This window comes from Saccostrea echinata, unplaced genomic scaffold (genome assembly GCF_033153115.1).
Source record: "Saccostrea echinata isolate AGI-Se365-2 ecotype Australia unplaced genomic scaffold, CSIRO_AGI_Sech_v1 ptg000054l, whole genome shotgun sequence".
In the NCBI taxonomy this organism is placed as follows: Eukaryota; Metazoa; Mollusca; class Bivalvia; order Ostreida; family Ostreidae; genus Saccostrea; species Saccostrea echinata.
Genome location: NW_026889803.1, coordinates 29,786,961 through 29,811,444, shown reverse-complemented (window position 1 = coordinate 29,811,444; position 24,484 = coordinate 29,786,961). Strand labels below are relative to the sequence as shown.

General features: G+C 32.4%; 3 protein-coding genes across 5 annotated transcripts in view; 2 read left to right on the top strand and 1 right to left on the bottom strand.

Moving 5' to 3' along the window:
- The first annotated feature begins 215 nt into the window (after nt 1–215).
- LOC133205873 (transmembrane protein 248-like) lies at nt 216–13,567 on the top strand. 3 transcript variants are annotated; one of them, XM_061341758.1, is made up of 10 exons: nt 216–360; nt 906–919; nt 3,603–3,723; nt 4,218–4,400; nt 6,191–6,372; nt 6,761–6,882; nt 7,602–7,749; nt 8,269–8,440; nt 9,893–10,030; nt 11,227–13,567. In XM_061341758.1, exons 3-10 carry the CDS (start codon nt 3,673–3,675, stop codon nt 11,242–11,244), a joined length of 1,014 nt encoding a protein of 337 aa, XP_061197742.1. In that variant the 5' UTR covers nt 216–360; nt 906–919; nt 3,603–3,672; the 3' UTR covers nt 11,245–13,567. The 3 variants fall into 3 exon arrangements, with proteins under 3 accessions (XP_061197742.1, XP_061197741.1, XP_061197743.1); XM_061341757.1 differs by lacking the exon at nt 906–919 and having other exon boundaries at nt 3,623–3,723; XM_061341759.1 differs by lacking the exons at nt 906–919; nt 3,603–3,723.
- Nucleotides 13,568–14,515: 948 nt separating this feature from the next.
- LOC133206260 (protein CUSTOS-like) lies at nt 14,516–19,551 on the bottom strand. The gene is made up of 6 exons (XM_061342208.1): nt 19,437–19,551; nt 19,076–19,121; nt 16,667–16,759; nt 16,150–16,208; nt 15,544–15,667; nt 14,516–14,712 (listed from the first exon to the last, which is right to left on the bottom strand). Exons 1-6 carry the CDS (start codon nt 19,546–19,548, stop codon nt 14,523–14,525), a joined length of 624 nt encoding a protein of 207 aa, XP_061198192.1. The 5' UTR covers nt 19,549–19,551; the 3' UTR covers nt 14,516–14,522.
- Nucleotides 19,552–19,892: 341 nt separating this feature from the next.
- LOC133204526 (ATPase MORC2-like) overlaps nt 19,893–24,484 on the top strand; it is a 38,384-nt gene continuing 33,792 nt past the window's right edge. Inside the window, exons 1-6 of the mRNA XM_061340272.1 lie at nt 19,893–20,260; nt 21,187–21,240; nt 21,402–21,436; nt 21,752–21,820; nt 22,102–22,192; nt 22,555–22,663. Coding sequence (XP_061196256.1) covers nt 20,193–20,260; nt 21,187–21,240; nt 21,402–21,436; nt 21,752–21,820; nt 22,102–22,192; nt 22,555–22,663 — 426 coding nt within the window. The 5' untranslated portion in view covers nt 19,893–20,192. The remainder of the gene's footprint in view (nt 20,261–21,186; nt 21,241–21,401; nt 21,437–21,751; nt 21,821–22,101; nt 22,193–22,554; nt 22,664–24,484) is intronic.

Genomic DNA, 24,484 nt, shown 5'->3' with positions numbered 1-24,484 from the left:
AGGCGATATAACTCAATACAAAAAGAAAAAGTTTTTTTGTGAGTGTATATTATAAAATATATTGATAAAAGAGATGTTGATTATAAAATTATATTTATTAAATTATTTTTTTTTACTTTTTGATTTGATATTAAAAAAAAAAACGAATATTGTTCCATCCTTACAAGTGGCCGGAAATAGAATATCCGTTTCGAATAGTTTTTAATAGTACACACCTGTCATGGCTGACGATGGACACGTACATTGGCCTTAGTTGAAAGTAACAACAAAGTTCGACGCAGTAACGTTGAAAAAATGACATGAAAGATTTTATACGAGCTACGATAGTGTAACAGATATCCAAATTACTCAAACAAACAGGTAAAACTGTGAAAAGAATGTAGACATGTTGATTTTAATTTGAATTTCCTGTTTGGGATTATAGCATGAAGCAAATGAGAACTTCAGATGTGGGTGTTTTAATAAATAATGTTTATCAATTTGAAATTGAGCGTATACTCCTGTTTTTATTGACTTTAATGTAAATATTTCCAATGAATCTAGCATTCTTCTTAGAAGACAATGAAGCAAACAGAGAAATTTAAAAAAATAAATGCAAAAAAATGAATCAAGTAATGAAATTAGAAAGCACACACATGGTCACCAATAAGTTGAAGATATATATAAATGGAAATCTATTGTTAAATTCTTCTAGAAGCTATCATTGACTGAGGGTAAACTAAAATGTATTGTCCAAAAACAGCACTCTTCATCCTGCCTTTTTCATTATTTGATGTGGATAGTCTAAACATGTCAATTAAATTTATTTACTGTCAAGCAATGATGCTATTCAGACACAGCTCAAATTGTTTGATGTTTCAAAAATATGTTTATTTACTGTAAAGATTTATTCATTTTATTTATAGTGAAAATCATTCAAGTAAGGTAGACATAAATGCTGTGTGGCAGTGCTTGTGTCAGATATTTCTAATATATGTGCATGTGCATAGAGATTTTCTAAATGCAATCAATAGATAATCTTAAAAACTGGTTAAGAAAAAAATTGGGGGTGAGGGTAAACTGATCGTTAGTATGCAACTAAAAACTAAGGATGCCTCTCAAATCATGTTTAGGGAAGTATTATTAACAAGACATTGTGCTTATTAAATAATAATTTATTAATATTATTTAACTTAATGTCCTTGCCTGCTTGAACTGCTTGTATATCCAAGATGTTTATGGCTTGTAAAACTTTTGTTGCACACTATTTCAGTGCTTTGCCTATTAAAATTGGTGGGCCTGAAATTTATGCTTGTCAGAATTATGTTGCTCTAAATGATCTTTGTAAATGCCTATTGTCTGATTAAAAGTACACTAACTGATTTCTGAAAAAAATACAAGTCATTCAGGCACCACTAAATTTACTCCACACTAAATACAACACAGTTTGCTGGAACCTTTCTGTGGTTCCTTTTCCATTCTAGCTTTCAAATTCGTATAATAGACTATTTCCAGAATTTATTAATAGCCAGCAAATATTAGTTAATGAATAACCTTCATCAAGTTTTACATGTATTTTTGGTAGTTAATTTTGTTTTTATTTTAATGCATTTAGCAATATTGTATATATATCACATTCAATTTCAATTCTAAGTATAAATTTCATTTATAAGATAATGAAGCTGGCAAATGCTGAATTGATTCAGGTGAGCGTTATGGCTCCTAGACAACTATGTTTTCTCTCTGTCACCATATCTCTTTCACTGTTTAACATAGAGAATCAAAAACATGATGTTTTTCATGACACAGTATTATTTACAAGTATATATGCATTAATGGATTTTTATCGTAATTCATTTTTTTTAATATAAATATCAAAGTTTAGATGCTAATAAAATCATCCATTTAAATTTCTTTGCTTAAAAATTAATATTTTTGGTGTTTCAAAGTTTGAATTTCTCAATATGCCTATTTTGATCGCCATTTTAGATCAATTTAGAAGCATGATAAAAAGCCTTTAATCCTTTTCCAAATTTCCCATTTTATTCACATCATACTAAGTTCTTGTAGGTTAATGCAAACTGAAAGTACCAATAATAAGATGGGGAAAAAGGTGTCCTTTTTCTGATATGATGTTTACTGTAGCAATTCAACCAATTTTGTTTGTTTGTTTTTTTACAAATGAATTTGCTCTCAGACTGAGAAACACATGTATGCATTAACTGTTTCTAATGAAGAAAATTGCTAATCTGTCAATCAGTAATGAGATTATGATCAATCCATTGAAAGTACTAATGGAAACAGGTCATAGAAAACTACTTCAAAATTTTCCAATGTTGGATTTATTTCTCAAGAATATTTACACTTCAATTTGAGACTTTAGCTAGTATCTATGAAAATTGCTTTATGCTTATGAAAAAAGCAACTTGAAAATCCACTTCCTTTCAAATTCACTGTAGCAACTCCTGATGTGCTTCACATAAATGCTGATTGTGTCTTACTGTGCAATAAACTATCAAATTTTCTACAAGTTTATCTGATATCAGGCACATAGGAGGCAATTTTTTTTTTTGGGGGGGGGGGGGGCAATCTCAACTGATGAACAGAAATTCCTTAATACCAGAAAAAAAGTCATCAGACAAAATTATTGAGGGCACACTATCATAAATAAGCACAGATTTTCTATTGTTTAGTGTACAATAACACTGTTTTCTTTTATGGTATGGTAAATACATGTATACTGGTTCCTACTGGCCTGGATATTGCAGAATTGCAACTGTACATGTATCTTTCTATAGAATATTTTATAATGAAATAGTAGCTAAAATAGTATAATATAATTCTAATTTGTTAACAAAATTTGCTAACAAAACTAAACCAATTAGGTATATCCATTGGAGCAACTAGAATACATATATGACTCGTATGAATATTATGGTGCTTGATCAATCTTTTGTATTATATATGATATAGGAAAAAAATGTTTGAAATAGGGAAAAAGAAAAAAAATTCAGGTAACTGATTGCTGATATTCAAGATACATGTATATTTCTAAGAATTTGGATCATGCAATACTGTCAACCTTTAATATTTAATCAGTAAAATCAATGCACTGATCAATCAGTTTAGTGATACATACATTTTTTTTTCTGTTTGATATATTAAAATGAAAATTTCATGTGCACAAATTTGAAAAAAAAATTCTCGCATGATTTGTCAGCATGTCATTTTACCCAATGCAGATGAAGTTTTGGGGTATATTGGAAAATAATAGCTAGACTGTCTGTCTGCTTCAAAACTTAATTTATGTGTGGTCACCATAATAGGAGGAAATGTTCAAAGGTCATACTTGATATTATACCTGTAATTGTTAATGTCCAGACAGCGGTCATGACGTAACCTGATTTCAATTTCATAAGGACAAAGGTCACTGCATATAAAACATGTGAAATTCTTGTTAGACTGAAAATTTTCTAAGAAACAGATAGTACGAAAAAATGTTTATTTGATTGGGGAATTAAGGAGGAGTCTTTACTTAATTGATTCAAATGAATGTTATTTACAATGCGGTTCAAATGTGCCCCACTTCGTCTTGCAGCGGGTATAAATTTTTGTTTAATCAGCTCTAGTTTATGATATACAGAGCAACTCAACAATTCACCATTATGTCATTTGGGGTTCTTCTTCATCACTATGAAGTTTGAATTCCACTCAAAAAAGAAAGGTTTTCTTCACCTGAAACAGGTGAGTATAGATAATGCTTCACAGGTGTATTTTCTTTAGAGTGATACTTTTCCAGTTAAAACCTAAAACTGTAAAATTAACAGTATTTTTTTATCATTGAGGTAGAAAATGTGAGTAGAAAAATTTGGGATAGATATCACACACACATACACACCAAAAAAAAAAAAATCATTATAGGGAAAATCAAAGATTATATACAGAATACATGTATTTATGAAAAAATTCAGAATACTTTGTACAAAGACGCCATTTTATGTTTCAAAGGTATACATAATATTTTGTTGGTGGCTTCTATTAGTAAATCTTTAAACAAATGACAAATAACAAATATTTTGTCATGCTATCAGGAAGAAATACATGTAATATGAAATTACATCAACAAATAATGGGGGATTGTTCTAAACAATCAAAATTGTTCCCAATGTCTGGTATTTATGACTATCACAGTATAGGGATACTCTTTACACTAAACTGCATTTTATTTTTAATTTCAGGGACTACGAAACGTAGCGATAATGGCATTTGACTGTGCTATTTGTGAAAACTTGAAGAGTTTCGCTAAAAACAAGCCACCAATGGTACTGTTTGTGATAAGCCTAGGGACCTTTGCCGTGGTGCTGCTAACTCTAGCATACATAGTCAAAGTCAAAGAACTACCCAATCCAGATCTCACAAAGGTATTATATCTACAAATATTCTGACGAATTGTGTGATATAAAAATATCTTTGTTTTGTTTCTTTGTTTTCCTCCCAGTTTTTGAAGTAACCTGTAGAGTAATGGTAGGTTCCTATGAGTCTTTTATGAAGATTGATATGTAGGTAAGGGATAGAGAAATTGTCAAGAGAAAAATCACAGCATGGAATTTAAAAGACACATCTTTTATTATACATGTACATTATACTGTCATGCAATGAGTAAGAATTCTCAATCTTCACAGACATTTTTAGCTCTGCTCACCTGAGCTGAAAGCTCAAGTGAGCTTTTCTGAAAAGATCACCCGTTTTCCGTCGTCCGTCCGTCTGTCTGTAAACTTTTCACATTTTCAACTTCTTCTCAAGAACCACTGGGCCAATTTTAACCAAACTTGGTACAAAGCATCCTTGGGTGAAGGGGAGTTTAAATTGTTAAAATGAAGGGCCAAGCCCACTTCAAAGTGGAGATAATCAAGAAAAAACAAAACTTGAGTGGGGTCATTAATAAATCTTCTTCTCAAGAACCACTGGGCCAGAAAAGCTGAAACTTATGTGGAAGCATCCTGGGGTAGTGTAGATTCCAAATTGTTCAAATCATGACCCCAGGGGTAGGGCCGGGCTACAATAGGGAATCCAAGTTTTACATTGAAATATGTATAAAAAATCTTTAAAAATCTTCTTCTCAAGAACCACTTGGCTGGAAAAGCTGAAACTTATGTGGAAGCATCCTGGGGTAGTGAAGATTCTAAGTTGTTCAAATCATGACCCCCAGGGGTAGGGCGGGGCCACAATAGGGAATCCAAGTTTTTACATTGAAATATGTAGTAAAAATCTTTAAAAAAAATCGTCTTCTCAAGAACCACTGGGCCAGAAAAGCTGAAACTTATGTAAAAACATCCTGGGTTAGTGTAGATTTTAATTGGCCAAATCATGACCCCTTGGGGTAGGGCGGGGCCACAATAAGTACTACAGGGGTAAATCAGGTGAAAAACAGCAAGGTCAAAGTTACTCAGGTGAGCGTTGTGGCCCATGGGCCTCTTGTTTGTTTTTTTTCTCCTTTCATTTAGGACAAGGCTAAAAAAAAATTGACATCTTTTGGTTTTGCTTTTTGTTTATTTCAAATGTGAACATTCAACATGATTTTAGCATGATAAAATAAATCTTTACACTATGACAGTATCACAAAGGTCTGTAACACTAATTATACAGTGTCATTATGTGGAATTGTACTTTCATTAATTTAATATTTTTTTTCTTTAAGATTCCTTTGTATCAATTTAAAAAGATCATCCTTTCATAAACTAGCAGAAATACAACTTTTCTATAAGCATCTTTTGATATTGCTGTTATGATCACTTAGACAATCCTTGGGGAGTCTCTTCCAGACATCAAGAATAAAAAATTACAATAATTGAAGAAAAAAACATTTCAAGATATCCCTGGCTAATTCAAGAAAAATAATCCTTCCTCAGATTTTCAATTTATGTGTACAAATACATTTTTGAATGACTTCTTACACAATTTGAAAATGAAAGACATTTATTGAATAACAAGCATGTATAATAGAGTCTAGGTCACCTGGACACTTTTCCCAAGCTAATGGTCTGAATTAATGATGCATCCATGTTACTAAAATGTATCTTTTTAATTGGTAGATATGACTGTAAATTCTGTTCCCAACAATTTTTTTTCTGGAAAGTGAAGTGTCCAGATTTTTGGCTCCCGGATTACTGAGGCTTTGTTTGTATTTAATATTAAGGATATATCTTTTCAGGAATGGAACAACTTTTTTGAAAATTTTGCTGAGGTAGAATTCTGCGTGTTAGGAAATCAAACAGAAGAAATTATTGCAACTACTACAGAACCTAAGTTGGTAGATAAACTTTCCAAATTACACCAGTCAGTTCTGAAAGGCCATGTAAAAACCACTGTTGAACTAGAGAAAGGACAGATTGTGTAGGTGAAATTTTGTACCTTCTTAATATCAGGCTGATTTGATATTAATCTCTATAAATGTACTGGAATGTTAATTTAATGAAAATAGGATAAAAATTCTTAATTTGATGTAAAAAAAATTTGGCATGTTTGTATTTATACTATGAATTTCCCCCTTGAAATTCTTATAGACTACTTTGAAAAGAATACTATCTTGTTCATATACATTTCATGAGACATATGAAGTTTCTATGTGACATTGTGCTTCCTTTACTCCTTTGGATAGTGGTGTCGAAAACATGAAAAAAGTATTGACAAGTTTTGTATTGATGTGATCTTTTATGCATTAATTTTGTATATCTTCTGTGGGTAACTCTTCTGTGTAATATTTTATGTTATGAATTTACAGGAATACATCTATATCCATGTTAATTGAGGTCACCCCCTCTCAGAGTGATAGTTTCTTCAACATATCAAACAATGTCACCACACTGCTGGCAGCTGTCAATGGCAGTGAACTCGGACTGAGAGGTAGAAACTCTACAGATTGTTCTGAAATATCAGAAATATTGTGACTTTTGAAAGAATTCTTCCAAAACCTTAGTGAACAACTCTGATAATTAGAGGCTAGTAATGTTGCTTTGCCTCTGTAATGAAGAATTAGATTAATTTAAATATTTTATGTGTTACATTTACATTAATTTTAGGATTATGTCTAATGGAAAGTAAATATTTTTGTTGGGGCATTTCTTTATGTCTATATCATGGTAGCAGTATACAGAATATACAATTTTATCCATCCCCAATTTTCTGTCCTTTTAAAATAAATTTTGTTTTTGCTATTCCTGCAGGTATGACTAAGATTTAATTGTCCCTTTCAAATTTCTTAGAAATTTTTATGCCCTCCTTTGAAGAAGGATTTGCATATTGCTTTGCTGCTGTTTGTTGGTCTGTCTGTCTGTCGGTCCACCAAGTTTCCGTTCATTTTCTTCACAGATGTTGCACATACTGAAATGTAATTTGGTATACAGATTTATCATAAGAATATCTAGGTCAAATTTGGTTTTGGGTATGATTGAGCCATTTTTGATAGAGTTATGCCCCTTGGACTTGGAAAAATTCCAATTATTTGGGGAGGGGATAAGTGTTTCACAAACAATATCTCTTGTCATTGTATATCCAATGGTAATAAAGCAGTAGGACCTTGAACGAATACTGGTAAACACTGCATAATGATTTTTTTTCTCCAGGTTTAGCTTCCAAAATGAGTATGAACGTGTCCATGATGTTGCCCATCAAATGGAATGAAGCAGTTTGTACAGATAAAAACTGTCAGAAAATCCAAATTCTGACTTGCATAAATTTCCAGGGACCAGCTTCTTTTTTCCCTAGCCAACGGTAAAACATTTGACAGATCAGTGTAGTTAATTCACAACCTACTCTGTTACCATATTTTTGTTGGATATGTATTTAAAAAGATGTAGATTTGGATATGTATTTAAAAAGATGTAGATTTGGATGATTTCACCAGCACAAACCCTTTCAGAGAATGTCATTTGATTGAAACCTTGTGAAAAACTCAGTGGCATAACAAACTTTACTAAAAGTTCAGTATGAAAGATTAATGGTTAATTATGTATAAGCAGATCAATTTCACATGAGTGTTTAGATATGACAATTGAGTATGAAACACTTTATCAATTTTGATATCCTCTGTCTATATTCTGAATTATAAATAATGAATGAAAATTTTCTCTCTTGATAACTATTGATTTGCCACATGTTTGAAATAAAATTTTATGCGGAAACAAAGGCTGTATAACAGTAAAAATGAAAATTGAAAATGAAAGAGAAAGTAAGAGATGGAGAACTTTATTAGTCAATAATACAGATTTATTTTTGATGACTTGATTTCAGACATTTTGGAGGCTGTAGAAGTACTGTAAGTGTCACTGAGGGGGTGGGTGACTTCAGTTCAAGAATGGTGGGGTATCCCAGGAGTTACTCCGCAGAAAATCTGTGTGCACATTTACCTCGAGTCACAATGAAGTACAAGCTAGATCCCACCATGAATATGTTGTTAACACTGGTAAGTACAATAACAAAATGGATCAACTTCTTTTGTCCATGAAGAAATGAATAGTAATAAGTGCACAATTAATCACTTTTTGTCCCCTGCTTTCTTTGAAAGTGGGTTTTGTAATTTTTTTGTGTTTGTCTGTCATTCTGTCTGTGTAACACATTCATTTCTAGGCGATATCTGAAGAAGCCTTTGAGACTTAGCAAAGGAATTTTATATAACGCAGTTCCTTGTGGTCTAAAGAGTACGCTTATTGATTATGAGGTCAAAGGTCAAGGTCAGAAATCCATACATTGGAAATATTATTTTCCAGATGATAAATTTAGTATTTATTTGAGCTTTTTTGAAAAAAATTAATGTCACAACTCCCTATGGCCTTACAAGACTACTATTGATTTTGAGGTCAAAGGTAAAATGTCAAGGTCATAAATTCATACATTGTCTGTGTGTAACACTATTGTTTCTGGGCAGTTTCTTAAAACCCTTTGAGCTTTTGCAGTGAAATTTTATAGCATAACTCCTTGTGTCCTATTAAAGACCCCTATTGATTTTGAGGTCAAAAGGTCAAGGTAAGAAATCCATACATTGCAAATATTATTTTCCTGATGATAAATATAGTTTTCTTTCAGCTTTTTTTCAATAAAATTTAAAATCACAACTCCCTATGACCTAATAAGACTACTATTGATTTTGAGGTCAAAAGTCAAGGTCATAATTTCATACATTCTGTCCCTATGTAACTTTTTTGTTTCCGGATGTTAACTTAAAAATGTCTTTAAGCTTTTACAATGAAATTTCATAGCACATCTTCTTGTGGCCTTATAAAGACCCCTGTTTATTTTGAGGTCAAAATGTCAAAGAACAAGGTCAGGAATTCAATCATTGCAAGGAACAGTTTCCACACTTTACTTACTTTAATTTTCTTTGAGCTGTTTTTAATGAAATTTTACACCAAAACTCCATATAGCCTAAAAATGACCACTACTGATTTTGTTGTCAAAAGGTAAAAGGTCAAGATCAGAAATTCATACAAAGCAAAAAATTGTTTGCAAAAAGTAACTAGTTTTCCTTAAGCTTTCCCTATGAAATTTTATATTATAATTCCTAAAGACTTAATAAGACCCCTTTTGACTCTATGGTCAAAAGGACAAGGTGAAAAATTCATATCTTGCATAAAATGGTTTCCCAGTGATACTTCTAGTTTTCTTTGATGTTTTCTCAGTGCTATGCTTCAACCACAAAATTAAATTCCCATAAACCAAATTTTTTCCTCAAACCACTTAAATCTGACCCAATGAAAATTAGCGATTTCAAAAATCAAAAGTTTGTCAAATAATTTGAGTTCAATGATTTAGAGTCCTTGTTTCATGTGTATCATCTATTGAGTAGTAAAGCTTGGCTTGAGAAGATGTGGATAGTTGTAAGGGTGAACATTATGAACATGTTTTAATGGTTTTATAGGAGGACAGGTCCCTTATCAACCTTCACTTGATGCACACCACCTACTTTCTGTTTGTCATGTTTGTGACAGTCATCTGTTATGCCCTGATCAAAGGTCATCCATCCACACACAAAAGCAAGTCTGGCTCATACTCAGAGGTATTGTTTAATGTTATTTAGAAATTGTTGTTCCACATTATTTTATATTAGCTCACCTGAGCTGAAAGCTCAAGTGAGCTTTTCTGATCACCTGTTGTCTGGCTCCGTCTGTTCAGTCTGTAAAGTTTTCAATTTTTTGACTTCTTCTCAAGAAACACTAGGCCAATTTTAACCAAAGCTGGCACAAAGTATCCTTCGGTAAAGAGAATTGTAAAGTGTGCAAACGAAGGGCCTAGACTTCTTCTAAGGGGAGGTAATCAAGAAAAGGCAGAAAAGTGGTGGGTCATTAAAAAAATCTTCTCAAGAACCACTGGTACAGAAAAGGTGAAAGTTATGTAAAATCTAAAAATGTGGATTCCAAATTGTATAAAATTATGGCCCCTGGGAATAAGGTGGGGCCACAATAGGAGATGAAAGTTTTACATTGAAATATATATTGGTAAGAAAAATCTTGAAAAAAAAAACTTCTCAAGAACCACTTGGCCAGAAAAAGGTGAAACATATGTAGAAGCTTCCTGAGGAATTGTAGATTCTAAATTGTTAAAAAAATCATTACCAACAGGAGTAAGGTGGGGCCACAATTGGGGATGAAAGATCTACATTAAAATGTATAAGAAAATTTCAAGAACCACTTGTGTGAAAACTTCCCAAGATAGTCTAAGTTCTAAATTGCTCAAATCAATAAGGTTTGAGCCACAGTAGGAGATCATAGTTTTACATAGGACTTTACGGTACTTTAAAGTTCTTCCTGTCCAGAACTGCAAGACTGTGTTTGTCAAATTGATATTCAGAATCACCACAATTGTGGACTCAGATTTGGTAAAAACATGATCCATTGAGGCTAGGATTGGGCCATATTATAGAGTCAATTTTTTTTATTGGATTAGTTATTGAGAAAAAAATCTTTGAAAAAAAACTTCTGAAGTACAGCAGAGTTAAGATGACTCAGATGAGCATTTTGACTCATTGTTTAGAAATATGTTTAATATGGTTTTTTCCCAATTGACCTTTTTTTCCCTGAAGTTGATAATCAGAAATGAAATGCTGAAAAATAACTGACTCCAGAATATATGGAAACCCAATTTATTGGGGGGGGGGGGGGGGCTAAATTGTAATATCTTGGCAATTACATGATTCAGTTGCATAAGGAATACATGAAAACATGCTTTAAACAATTGTGTTTTTTTTCTTTCCAGGTACCAACCAAAGTTTGAAATAAGACACAAAAGGTTCAGATTTAGTGCAATATTACATGAACATTCTTGTCATTCAAAAGTCATCATGTGTTATGTGACTGCTTGGTTGCTCACTGGACACCAATGTTGTGTGCCATATTTATATTTATTCTTCACTGTGATGGTTAAAGGCAAAAATTGTGATTCTCCTAATGTGATAAGATGTTGTTGCTTGAATCTCTCACCCTGGTAGTACCACTGTATTTCATGGTGTGGATTATGTTGGTCATTCATATCAGCTAATCTCAAGTCAACTTAATAGTTTTATCTATACACTGCTAAATGGTCATTGCTTTACTCTAATGCTGCAATACTGCAGGGCAAATCAAATATTTCTCTTTGTAAACTTCTAGTATTGCTGTATTGTAATTCTGATTTTGCATCTTGCCATTAGAAAAGACTTTAGCAATTTTGATACATGTACTGTGAATTGCCTCATTAATTTTAGTTTATTTAAATGTGAAACCATATACATATTTATGCAGTCAAACCTCGTTATCTCGAACTCGATGGAACCAAGAAAAAACTTCGCAATATCTGAGAGTTCGAGATATCAAGGGTTAAATTCTTCAGAAATATGTAGTTAGGACTTCCCAATCACTTTGAGATATCCATGGTATTTGAGATATACTGTTCAACTGAATTTTTGGAGTCAAATAAATGTGTATCCATATCTAAATACATGTATATATGTTTATGCCCATGCAGTAAAGAAATCTATCAAACAGATTAGGATATAATAAAGAGAAATGGTTATTGCCTATTTTTGCCATTGGACAGAACTGTTGAAATTGAGCTAAGTGCATGTATGTTAAGCAAACTATAAGGGTAGAAAGCATAATATGAAAAGTTATTCATTGTTCTTTTATTAATACCCCTTGGTACTGATTTCATAGTGGGGACCAATTTTATTAGTTTAAGAATGTGACACATATAATAACATTATCTTTGAAGCTCTATAATTCTTCTTTCCCGATGTTTATTTTCAGTGAAAATTTTAGCTCCAATTGATTGGAGATTCAGTTTAGACATCTAAGTATATTCATCATTTGTGGCAATATTTATTAGCAGTTTACATATTCACATGATTAAATACGTGCACAAAAGGGGGCTATTTTCTTATGGGAGTATATTTTTCTAATTTTAGTTACATACTGTTTGGGTTTGTTTTAGCATTTTTATTTCCTCATTTACATTTGTTTCTTCCTCATCTTTAGTCCAAGATATTTATCTATGTATAGTACACAAACTGGTATGTGAGTATGAATGAAATACTCTTATTTGAGGAAGTTGAGCAAGACTTATACATAACTGGTGACATATGATGTTCAAGGAAAAGTGTGTACTTTACAACAATTGTATATACAAATGTATATATATAAAAGATTTACTTTTGCACGCATATGTTCATAATTTTTTCATTATAACTTACTTTTGAATTTGAATTTATTTGATACAGTCCTATGCATTCAATTGCTATATTTTATGAAAATCAATATCTGATGCATTTTCAGTTTGTTTATGTTATATGTATTGAAAGTGCTTGGGTGTAACAGATGGCAATCTTGCCCAGATCTCAAGTTTTATAAATATGATTTTTTTTTTAATGAAACTTGTGTACAGAAGTAATGCCAGCTTCAACTAAAATGTTAAATAAATTAACTAAATATAATGTGGTTTAGTTCCTAAGAAATCATTTCACAATCTTTCCATCCATTGGGTGGGAGTTCAGGTATTTCATTATGAATCTGTATGCCTGTCCATCTATATTAAGTTATTAAATTGAATTTTACTTCTGGTGATTGGACAAAAAACAAAACCATACAAGTAAGCATTCCAGATTTTATGCCATATATATATATATATGTATAAGAGTATACAGTTCATAAATTCCTTCATCAAATGTTTGATTTTATTTACAAGTTAAATTGAAATGTACGACAATAGTCAATATTCATTAAGTTGCCATTTTGAAGAATAGACATGCATGTACTTTGCTGCATTAAGGTTTCAATAGGATTTTCAAAAAATTTTGTCCATTTCAATTTAATATTGAGATGTGTAATAAATACAACTGAATACCCATATGCAGCAATACATTCCACTGAACCATACCAATTTTATTCTCTCTGCTGCTAAAGTTCTGCTTTATTTTGATTGAAGTACATTTATTATTGATTAAATGTTATCCACCTGTTGTCGTCATGTTATTTGTATATGTATATACTGTTACAGAGATTTACCTCTTTCTATTGTTGGTACAGTTGATACTTCTACAGGTATGATAAAGCCTCACAAAAACCCAAAAAGTAGTTTGTTTTTACTTAACACTCGAGAGGTATAATTTACTTAAATTTAAAGGTCTTTGACCCCAAAGACACCAACCTTGGTCCTTCCTTGGCAGGTCTCTCACCTGTCACTCCTAGGGCATGGCATGGCGCCATATGTACCTGGCGAGGGAAAAATATGTGATGGACTAGACCAGCATTCAAACCCAGCCCCCCTTGATCACTTGCTCTACCGAGCTATCTGGCCATCGATGATTGAACATGCCTGACTGCCACATAACTAAAGGTTCAGAATCTGATGAACTATGTTTTTGCATTCTTCCATCAAATTTCAATTCAAACTTTTAGGATATTATAATTGGGAACCTGTTTGGGAAGAAATACTTTAAATTGTAATGAATGGCTATTCGTCATTTTAGCCAAGTTTTACAAGAGCTAAGCTCTACAATGAACATGTAGCTACAATGTATATGTATCTACAGTATATATAAAAAATAATCTTAACCATCTGATAATCTGAACCATGTTTTATAAACAAGTCTCAATTCATGATATGGAAATACCATTCATTACAAATGGTAATTTGTAAAGTGCGTGTACATCATATTTTCATCAAGATTGATAGATACATGTATACAGAGATTTTAATAAAGGCTGACGGGAGGTGATTTATCACTGATTGGAATTCACTGCTTCAAATTAAATTAATAAAATTAATAATTGGCAAAGTAACTTTGGATATACATGTACTAGTAATAATAAAAACGGTGTTCCAACGTAACTCGAAACACAGCTATTCTACAATAGCCTCTTAAAATGGATAAATTTGCCTCCTCAATTTAAAAATAATTGAAAGCCCTTTTATATGTACATGCTTTAAATCATATATATTTATTGATGAAAGATTTCTTATTTCAAGAAAACCCAAAACATTAAAAAAAAAAGAAAAGAAAAACACCAGATGATATTTCATGAAACTTTTATTTCATCTTTTTTCTTCTTGTGTTTTTTCTTCTTTTTCTTTGCTGCTGTCTCTTCTTTCACTATAAGTATTGTCTTTTCTTTTTTATTATGAGTCCTAATGTAAGGAGATTTACTTTCTTTCATAATTTGCTCAACAGATACGGCTGCATCTGCTAATTTGCTCTCTTCATCTGAACTAAAGAGTGAAAATAAAATGGTTAAACTAAAATATGCAATTTTAAATTTTTACATGAATGTACTGAGCGTATTCACATGTAAGCATCTTATTTTCTTAATTTTACCAAGTACTGGCTCTTAATGAGATAGACAGATAAATGTAACAGGTTGTGAAAATATTCACTATACTTGGGTTTTAAAGGACTTATCGCATGTCACTTAAAACTTCATTTTTTTATGTGAAATTCATTCTATGTGTTCTACAAATAAATAAAGATATTATTTAAATGAATTAATTTGCAAAGTTTTTGAGTTTGAAAGCAACAAAATTCAAATCTTCCGATATGCATATTTTCTTTCTCGATTTTACGTGCCATTATGTGTGATGTCATATGCGACCTTTGTGTGAAAACAGCTGTTAGCCATGTTGTAATCTAATCGACAAACAAACCAATTAAGGCAATTAATTTGTCACCTATGCAACTTGAACAATCTTGAATGCTCTCAAATCCTATTACATGGACATATACAGTCAAACCTCATTATCTTGAACTTGATAGGACCAAGAAAATACTTTGAGATATCCAAAGATTAGACTAATTAGAGATACCCAAGGTAAAATACTTAAGGAATAAGCAGTTGGGACTTCCAAATCACTTTAATATATCCACAGTATTTGAGATATCCATGTCTGAGATACCAAAGATTTCAACTGTATATATTAGAGGGATCCTTAAGAGTCTACCCTGCTACCTTTGTCAGAGATCCTCTTTGATTTTTCTGCTATGGAGATTAAAAAAAAAAGTAAATTGTAAAGAGGAAAATAATGCTACATTTTATTAAATCCTACCTGTCACTGCTGCTGTCAAGTTTCATCTTCTTGACAGGGGGTAGCCTTTGTTTGGCAGAGGACGTAGGTACCTCCTCATCAACCTCTCTTATCAAGGTGCTGGATGTAGAGAATAGCTTGATACCTACAATAACAATGGGAGAAACAATTGCTGCAGAATATATCTTTTTCTGGCTTGAATATGAGGCCATCTTTAAATAATTGTTTTGGTTGCCCTCTCCCGATCGACTGGCTAAAAATGACCTGACTCAAAACTTTCTAATCCCCAGGAAGCAATTATTTTTTTTTTATGCATTCCAGAAAAAAATATTTGAAAATTCAGCATTGATGTTGAAATTTTCTGGGGTAAAAAAATTTCTCACCTACCTACCAACCCAATTTTTTTTTCATCTGGAATCAGGAGAGGGCAAACAAACTTTATTTTAAAGTTGGCCTCAGGGACCAAGCAGAACTACCCCCCCCCCTTCAGAATTTTACTGTTGAGGCCTTTTCTTCATTAAATTCCCCTCTTTTAGTATTTTACTACTATTTTATTGATTTGAAAGATCTTGCCTATTCTCAAATCATGGAGGAAAAGAAAAATAAAAAAAATATATAATTATTTACCTGTATCTTCCTCATTGTTTTCAATTTTCTTTATTTCTTCACCTTTGTCTTTGAGACTTCTACAAAAAATACATGTAGATAATTTATGAAAAATTCCCGCATGCATATTACTGGTACATCCTAAATAAAGCTAAAAATAGAGCTATAAGTACATAGGCCAGGAAAATAAAGAACCTGGTGCAAAAAATACATGTATTACATGAAATGTTCCAGCACCCAAACAGTATTGTCAAGATTTTAAACATTCAGTCAAGCATGATGGTAAACAAACTAATAAAATTTTAAATGCAGTGTAAGAAAAATGGCTAAATCATTCCATTCAGTGAACATTTAGATTAGAAACAAAAGGTTTCCAGTTACCTGTCAAAGGGAAATTTATGTATAACCCTATAAAGAATCTATAATTAGTACACTTTCTTTATATATTTACTCTAATCAAATTTTGTCAAAATTTATACAAGTAGCTGATCAAACCACTGAGCAAAGTGCTCTGCAGGGAAAAACTTAAAGTCTTTACCTATCTAAGAGTTCAGACAACTTTTTGGCTACAAAATTTCTAAATTCTGGTGTTGTATTCAGTGGATTATTTTCAGGCACGGGAGAAGAAGCTCTGAAATATGAATTGAACTTCATAACAGCACATACTTTACATGGATTGGGTTTCAAATTCTGCAAAGATGATACCAATAAATAAGAGGCCCATGGGCCACAATGCACACCTGAGTCACACTGGCCCTACTGTTATTCCGAGGAAGATTTTATGAGACTTTTTTCTCCCTTTATTCCAATGAAAATTTTTGACTCCATGTTGTGGCCACTACATGTACCTAGCCTCAAGGGGTTATGATTTAACCAGCTTGAATCATCCCAATACGGAGATGCTACATTATTTATAGTTCTGAGAAGATTTTTTTTTCCATTACACTAGCATTGTGAAAAAAATCTGACCTCTGATTTTAGTCCTACACAAACCCTTAGGTCAATAAATAACTATAACTTGAATTTAAACAAGAGGCCCATGGGCCACATTGCTCACCTGAGTAACTTTGGCCATGCTGTTCTTTACCAGATTTCCCCCCCCCCCCCCCCTTGTAATACCTATTCTGGCCCCACCCTACCCCCGGGGGTCATGATTTTAACAATTTAGAATCTACACTACCCAAGGATGCCTCCACATAAGTTTCAGCTTTTCTGGCCAAGTGGTTCTTGTGCCCCGCCCTACCCCCAGGGGTCATGATTTTAACAATTTAGAATCTACACTACCCAAGGATGCCTCCACATAAGTTTCAGCTTTTCTGGCCAAGTGGTTCTTGAGAAGAAGATTTTTAAAGATTTTTCCTATATATTTCAATGTAAAACTTGGATTCCCTATTGTGGCCCCGCCCTACCCCCGGGGGTCATGATTTTAACAATTTAGAATCTACACTACCCAAGGATGCTTCCACATAAGTTTCAGCTTTTCTGGCCAAGTGGTTCTTGAGAAGAAGATTTTTAAAGATTTATTCCTCTATATTTCAATGTAAAACTTGGATTCCCTATTGTAGCCCCGCCCTACCCCCAGGGGTCATGATTTTAACAATTTAGAATCTACACTACCCCAGGATGCTTCCAAGTAAGTTTCAGCTTTTCTGGCCAAGTGGTTCTTGAGAAGAAGATTTTTAAAGATTTTTCCTATATATTTCAATGTAAAACTTGGATTCCCTATTGTGGCCCCGCCCTACCCCCAGGGGTCATGATTTTAACAATTTAGAATCTACACTACCCCAGCATGCTTCCACATAAGTTTCAGCTTTTCTGGCCAAGTGGTTCTTGAGAAGAAGATTTTTAAAGATTTTTCCTATATATTTCAATGTAAAACTTGGATTCCCTATTATGGCCCCGCCCTACCCCCCGGGGGTCAAGATTTTAACAATTTAGAATCTACACTACCCCATGATGCTTCCACATAAGTTTCAGCTTTTCTGGCCCGGTGGTTCTTGAGAAGAAGATTTTTTAATGACCCCACCCTATTTTTGTCTTTTCTTGATTATTTCCCCTTGTAAGGGGACTTGGCCCTTTATTTTAATAATTTAAACTCCCCTTCATCCAGGGATACTTTGTACCAAGTTTGGTTAAAATTGGCCCAGTGGTTCTTGAGAAGAAGTTGAAAATGTGAAAAGTTTACAGACGGACGGACGGACGACGGACAACGGGTGATCAGAAAAGCTCACTTGAGCTTTCAGCTCAGGTGAGCTAAAAAAAAGAATAATAGAACCAAGAAAAGTTTACTTACTGATATGATAAATTATGGCTTGCTACTCTTGCAAAAGATTTGTTCCTTTACATATTTCCTTGAAAAACTCTGATCCCCTATCATAGCTCCACCCTAACCTGGGGGCCCTGATCTATATAAACTTGAAGCTACACTATCTGCAGATGCTTGCAATTTATCATGACCCTCCTGTACTTCAGAAGACTTCTGAAGATTTCTTCCCCTATATAACTTTGATCTATTTTGCCCCAGTGAGAGCATGATTTGATCAAAGTTAAAACTATATCATCTGAGGACTCTTTTATATTAATATGACAAATCATGGTCCTGTTGTGCTTCATCAGAAGACTTTAAAAGTTCCCTATATATAATGGTAACCATGTTAAATGTAGCCCTCCCCTACCCCTGGGGGAGGGGCATAGTTGAAATCAATGAAATGATTCAGATTGAAAAAAAAAACTTCCATATGAATATGATTATCATACCTCCCCCCACAATTTTGAACAAAATTGAATGTACACTACCTGAGGATATATAGGAAAATGTTGAGGATTAATTCATGCACAGAATAGTTTTTGTACATAAAAAATAGTCAGTAGATAACAAATAAATATATTTTTTATTGATTGGATTTGCTTCAGAACGGTTACATTGATGAAATCAATAATGGAATACCTTTGGGATGGTAGCAATACATTTTCCTGGCTCCTTGTTTCTTTTCCTGAGAAAAATAAATGTAGCTTTTGTATTTAAATATTACAATGTAATGCATTTAACGATATAACATGTTCAATTAGCATTACGGATATGAAAATTTCATGGAAACCACCCTTTATGTGAATCTCAATCACCGATCACTGTGCAAAATTTAGGAACAAATGCTTGTATGTCATTTCAGCATGCCATGTTCTGAAAATCACTCAAAATGTACATGCTTATGATAATTTAGAGGAAATTCGAGTCTTACACATTGATACCTTTTTATGTTTTATGTAAAATAATAATTGTCATAGAAATTTAGACAATGAAAACTTACTTTTGGTCTCTCTTACGATTAATTCAACACCTATAGCTGCCTCTTTTAGTCGCTGATTTTCGATTTCATCGGTTGAACTATCTGAATCGGACTCGTCTTCCATTTTATTCATACCAAATGTTAAAAAAAGAAGAAAATTGATAATAAACCATTCATTATCATGTTTATGCAATTGTCTTCATATATTGAATATAAAAAAAGAAAAAAAATCTCTTTTATCTTCATGTATCATCCACTAATTTGCAAAAAAATCTTTTTCGATTTGTTAATTCTTAAATACTAGATTTGGATTCAAAATGAGATCTGAAAGTAGTCCCAGAATTATTTATACATGCGCGATAGGAGAAATGAAAATTTAGGGGAAGTTTTCACCATTATGTTGCAGAATAAGTTGTCTAATTTTTTATAACTCCAATAAATGTTTTTCGTATTGAGATTTCATAGCGAGGTGTACTCTATCGATGACACGTGGATGAATCTTTGTATAAACAGGAAATGCTGTGATTCGGCTACATGAGGCTGTGTATGGAACTGAAGATAAATATAGATAATTTTTAGAAATCTATACATATTAATTCAGTAATGCACAGAACTATGAATGCAAATACTTAAACTGTGAAATTGCATCTATTCAGAATGATGAATTTGCCTGGACATCGTGAAATAAGGGAGGACGTTCTGGATTCCATGTAGTCATTTTTCGCGCACTATTGAGAAAGGAATACTGCGTTATTACATCGGAAAAAGACCAAGAAAATGACCAGCAATAGTTATAACACACTAAGCCGTGCACAATTAAGTTTTGAATACTTGCACACAAATTCGTAAGTTGCCTTGTCATAACATTGCTTATGTAATAAATATTGACTTAAAAATGTACCATGTACTATAGCATTTATTGTAACTAATGCACATGTTAAGAGCTCAGTGCTATATAATGTAAAATGTCATATTTTCAATTTGATGTATTGATCACTTTTCCCATTAAATCTTAAAAAATGAGCGCAAAGTTGTTACTTGCAAACACCAAGTTTCCAGCAGACTATGATCTGTATTTATAGTTATTCTCTTTAGAGAAGTGGACAGGCTTTTGCCTACATCCACTTCTCTTCGCAAGCCTTCATGTTTTGATTCTGGAAAACGTGTAAATCTCGAACCGGTGACGGTCTACACTTCAACTGACATTTCGTCTAAAATACGTCTGAATGTACATAACAGACGTGTTATATTATCAATTTTAACATAAATACACACAACTGTCACAAGAAAACTCCAGAATCAAAACATGAAGGCTTGCAAAGAGAAGTGGATGTAGGCGAAAGCCTGTCCACTTCTCTAAAGAGAATATATTTATAGTATCTATTGATATTTTATGAAAAAGACAACTTCATATGAACTGTTAGGATGGGAGTTGGGGACATGCCCCAAACAATTTTGCCAGTCAGTACTTTGTTAGAGAAAGCCAATTTACAGTCGTACCCCCTCAACATGCTGAATAATTTTGCCAGTATTATATATATGTACTATACAATAGAAATCGAAGTTAATTTGTACCCCATTTGGGAGATTGGTCCCAACTAGTCTAAGATCCTTTTGTTCTGGTATTATTTTCTCTTTTAATTTTATGAGCCTTATAATAGTGTTAATATGAATGAACAAAAAAAAATTGCCTTAAATATCTGTCTTAATGAATCTAAGGTTGAAATTTTATCTGAAAATTAATATGAAATTAAATAACAATACATTTCAGAACAACTCATGAGTTTTTGTTTGGTGCACTTGCTGAATTGGTTGATAATGCAAGGTAAGTACTTGTGTAACATTTGCTACAATGAAAATCTTCAAATTTTCCAATCGTCAAGTTCAACATGTATTTATTTTTTATGGTGTTTAACATTGTTTAAGTTACATGAATTAAAATGATTTGATTGCTTTACAAAAAAATCTCTTCTTCTTTTTTTGTAGAGATGCTAATGCAACCAGAATGGACATATTTTCAGGTTTGCACTCTATTTGCCATTCTTTGCCAAAGTTTATTCCAAAGGCTATTTGTATCTACTAACTATGAATGATATTGAACAATTGCTAGTCAACCTCAGCAGAAATAATTGTGCCTATAGATATGATAAATTTGCTAAATATCCAAGGAAATGATCATTGATCATGTTGATAGGGAATCAAATGCATGTATTATATATATTTGAAAAAAAACTTGAGGAAAATCTAATTTTGCCATGAAAATTGATTTTTTAACCAGACTTAATGGTGATTATATATAAACTGTATTCTGCATTGGAAAGAACTTTTAATTACAGAACCAGATGAAAGCTTACGAGGAGGATACATGTTATTTTTTGTGGATAATGGAGAAGGAATGGATCCAAGTAAGCTTTTACAAAGAATTTCATTGTAAACATTGAAGTTTTATTGGTTTGAACATATCTTGTAAATGTTTAATATTATTGAAAATATTTGTACAATACGTTTCCTCACTTTCCTGATCAAATATTTCCAAGCAACGTCTCTGAAATGTAATTATTTTTAATGTAATTTCAATTATTTTAATTTATTTTGGAAATTATGCAATTAATGCAAGATTTGAATAACTTCAAGGATTTCCTCTTTTGAAGAGTTTGAAAATAATTTTTTTTTTCAATGTTTACAGATGAGACAGCAGATATCATCACATTTGGAAGATCCACTAAGAGATCTTTGGATGAGTCACACATTGGCATGTATGGAAATGGATTGAAATCGTAAGTAGGAAGACAAATAAGCTTATTTAAATGGTTGCTCCTTAATCTCAATATATTATTTTCCTATGCAGAATTGTAACGATGAAGGAAGCATCCATATGTGTGCATGTACAGTAAAGAATGATCATTGCAAAGTGCCAGGAATGAACACTTTTAAATGAGTTTTGATTCATTAAAAATGTAATTCGTTATATCCATTAAGTGAATGATACATTTTTAAACAACAGGGAATGAAAATCACTTCACTGTAAAAGCTTTAATTCATTATAAGCATGTTAGCTGTAACCATGTTTCACAGTTGTGGAATCACTTTTACAAGAGGTTTATTTGATGAAAGTCTTATTTATCTTTGTTTATTTCAGTGGTTCCATGAGGATTGGTAATGACCTCATTCTTTTCACAAAGAAGGGAGCAACGATGACTTGTCTCTTTCTGTCCCGATCATTTCATGAAGAGGAACATATTGATGAAGTGAGCATTAGATTTTTAAAAAATAAATTGTGTATATATTTTATTTCTAGAAATTTTTGAAATATTTTAAGAATTTCCAGTTCCATATGGAATATCTACTGCAATCATATGAGCAGTGTTTCATTTTTGGCCTGCATCTTGTGTAAATTATTAATTTTTGCTCAGGATGTATGATTTCAATAAATATGCATCCCAGTGGAGAAATAATATATAATATACCGTATTTGGCTGAATATAATACGCACTTTTTTCCCCAAAAAATTTTCTGTGAGAAAGGGGTGCGTATTTTACACCACAATGGGATTTTGATAGGTTTTTCTTTCATGTGAAACACGGCTATCATACGCACATACCGTAGTATTACCTAGAGACTTATGCAATTTCTTGCTGTTTATCGCCGTATTTAATACTTCGGAAAGTTATTGTTGAAATGTAGGCTTGTTCAAAATGTTATATTTATAACCTTTTGATAGTTAAATTAAATTTAAAAGCAAGTTAAAATTAATTTGAGCTGCATGTTCATCGTTTCCGTGTAGGCCGCCATTAACGATGTTATTTATAGATGTTCACACATTCCTTTGCCACGTGCTTCCGTAATCATAGTACACATGTACCTAGTCTATACGTCCCAATGAATGGAAGCCAATGTTGTGAACACGTGCGCTTGTCACTTGATAATTACCCCTCAACACCCCTCCAGGCAATTAAATTGTTTACCAACTCCAAAGCATTGTTTTTACAGTTAGAGCACTGATTATTTACTGCCCTTATTAATGGCTTTGATTATTTTCTTTGTTAAAAATCGGGGGTTGGTTTATGATTTTTCGTATGTGATTACGACACATTAAACAGTTAAACGCTTGTTAAATGTAATTTTACTTTATCTTATATCGGCCTCGTGTTAAAATAATTGAGAGTTAAGAAAGGAAATATGAAGTATGTTGAACTTAAGTGTTATCATTTACTCGTTCTCTGTAGAAAATAAGATATCCCCGAAGATTACCTCGATGTATGAAGACATATATCCCACCTTTGTACATCATTTTTCACAGCTTTGGAGGTGTGTTGATAACTTTACATGCTTGTTAAATTTGATTTTATTTTTATAACATCAGCTATTTATTTAATTAATTAATTTCAAGTTCAAAAGAGGAAAATCGTAGTCTATGAATACTTTGATGTTGCAATATCGCTTGCCCTGTTAAATTAACGTAATTTTCAACATGATTACCTTAAACTAAAAATAAATATGACAACTGTTAAACTTGCAACAATATCTCGTGCTTTGTTGAAATTAAATTATTTCTACAAAGAATAGTTAGAATACGGCGACGTATAGTTTCAATATCACCATATGCTAAAAAAAAAATTAATAATAAACTCTGTTAATACTTTAATGCAACATTATCTCGTGCTTTGTTAAAATAAATAATTTCTCCAGATTGCCGCGATATGGAAAGTCAAGATTAAGAAATAAAAACGCATTTGAATAAAACATCGTGTTCTGTAAATTTTCGGCACTTCATCTCCGCGCCGATTTTCATAGCAAATTACCGCGATTTTCAAAAGTTCAGAACACCGCTTGGTAAAATTTTCTGCTGCGTATAATACAACCGAACTGCGTTTTTTCCCCCAGTTTCAGGCTCAAAAAGGGAGGTGCGTATTTTACACCAATGCGTATTATATTCGGCCAAATACGGTAATTATTATAGAATTATAGAAAGACAATTTTTATTATTTTAGTTTATTTCAGTATAATCTAATTCAAAAATTGGTTGATTGCATCATATCCACATGATAAGCTACATGTATATGCACAAG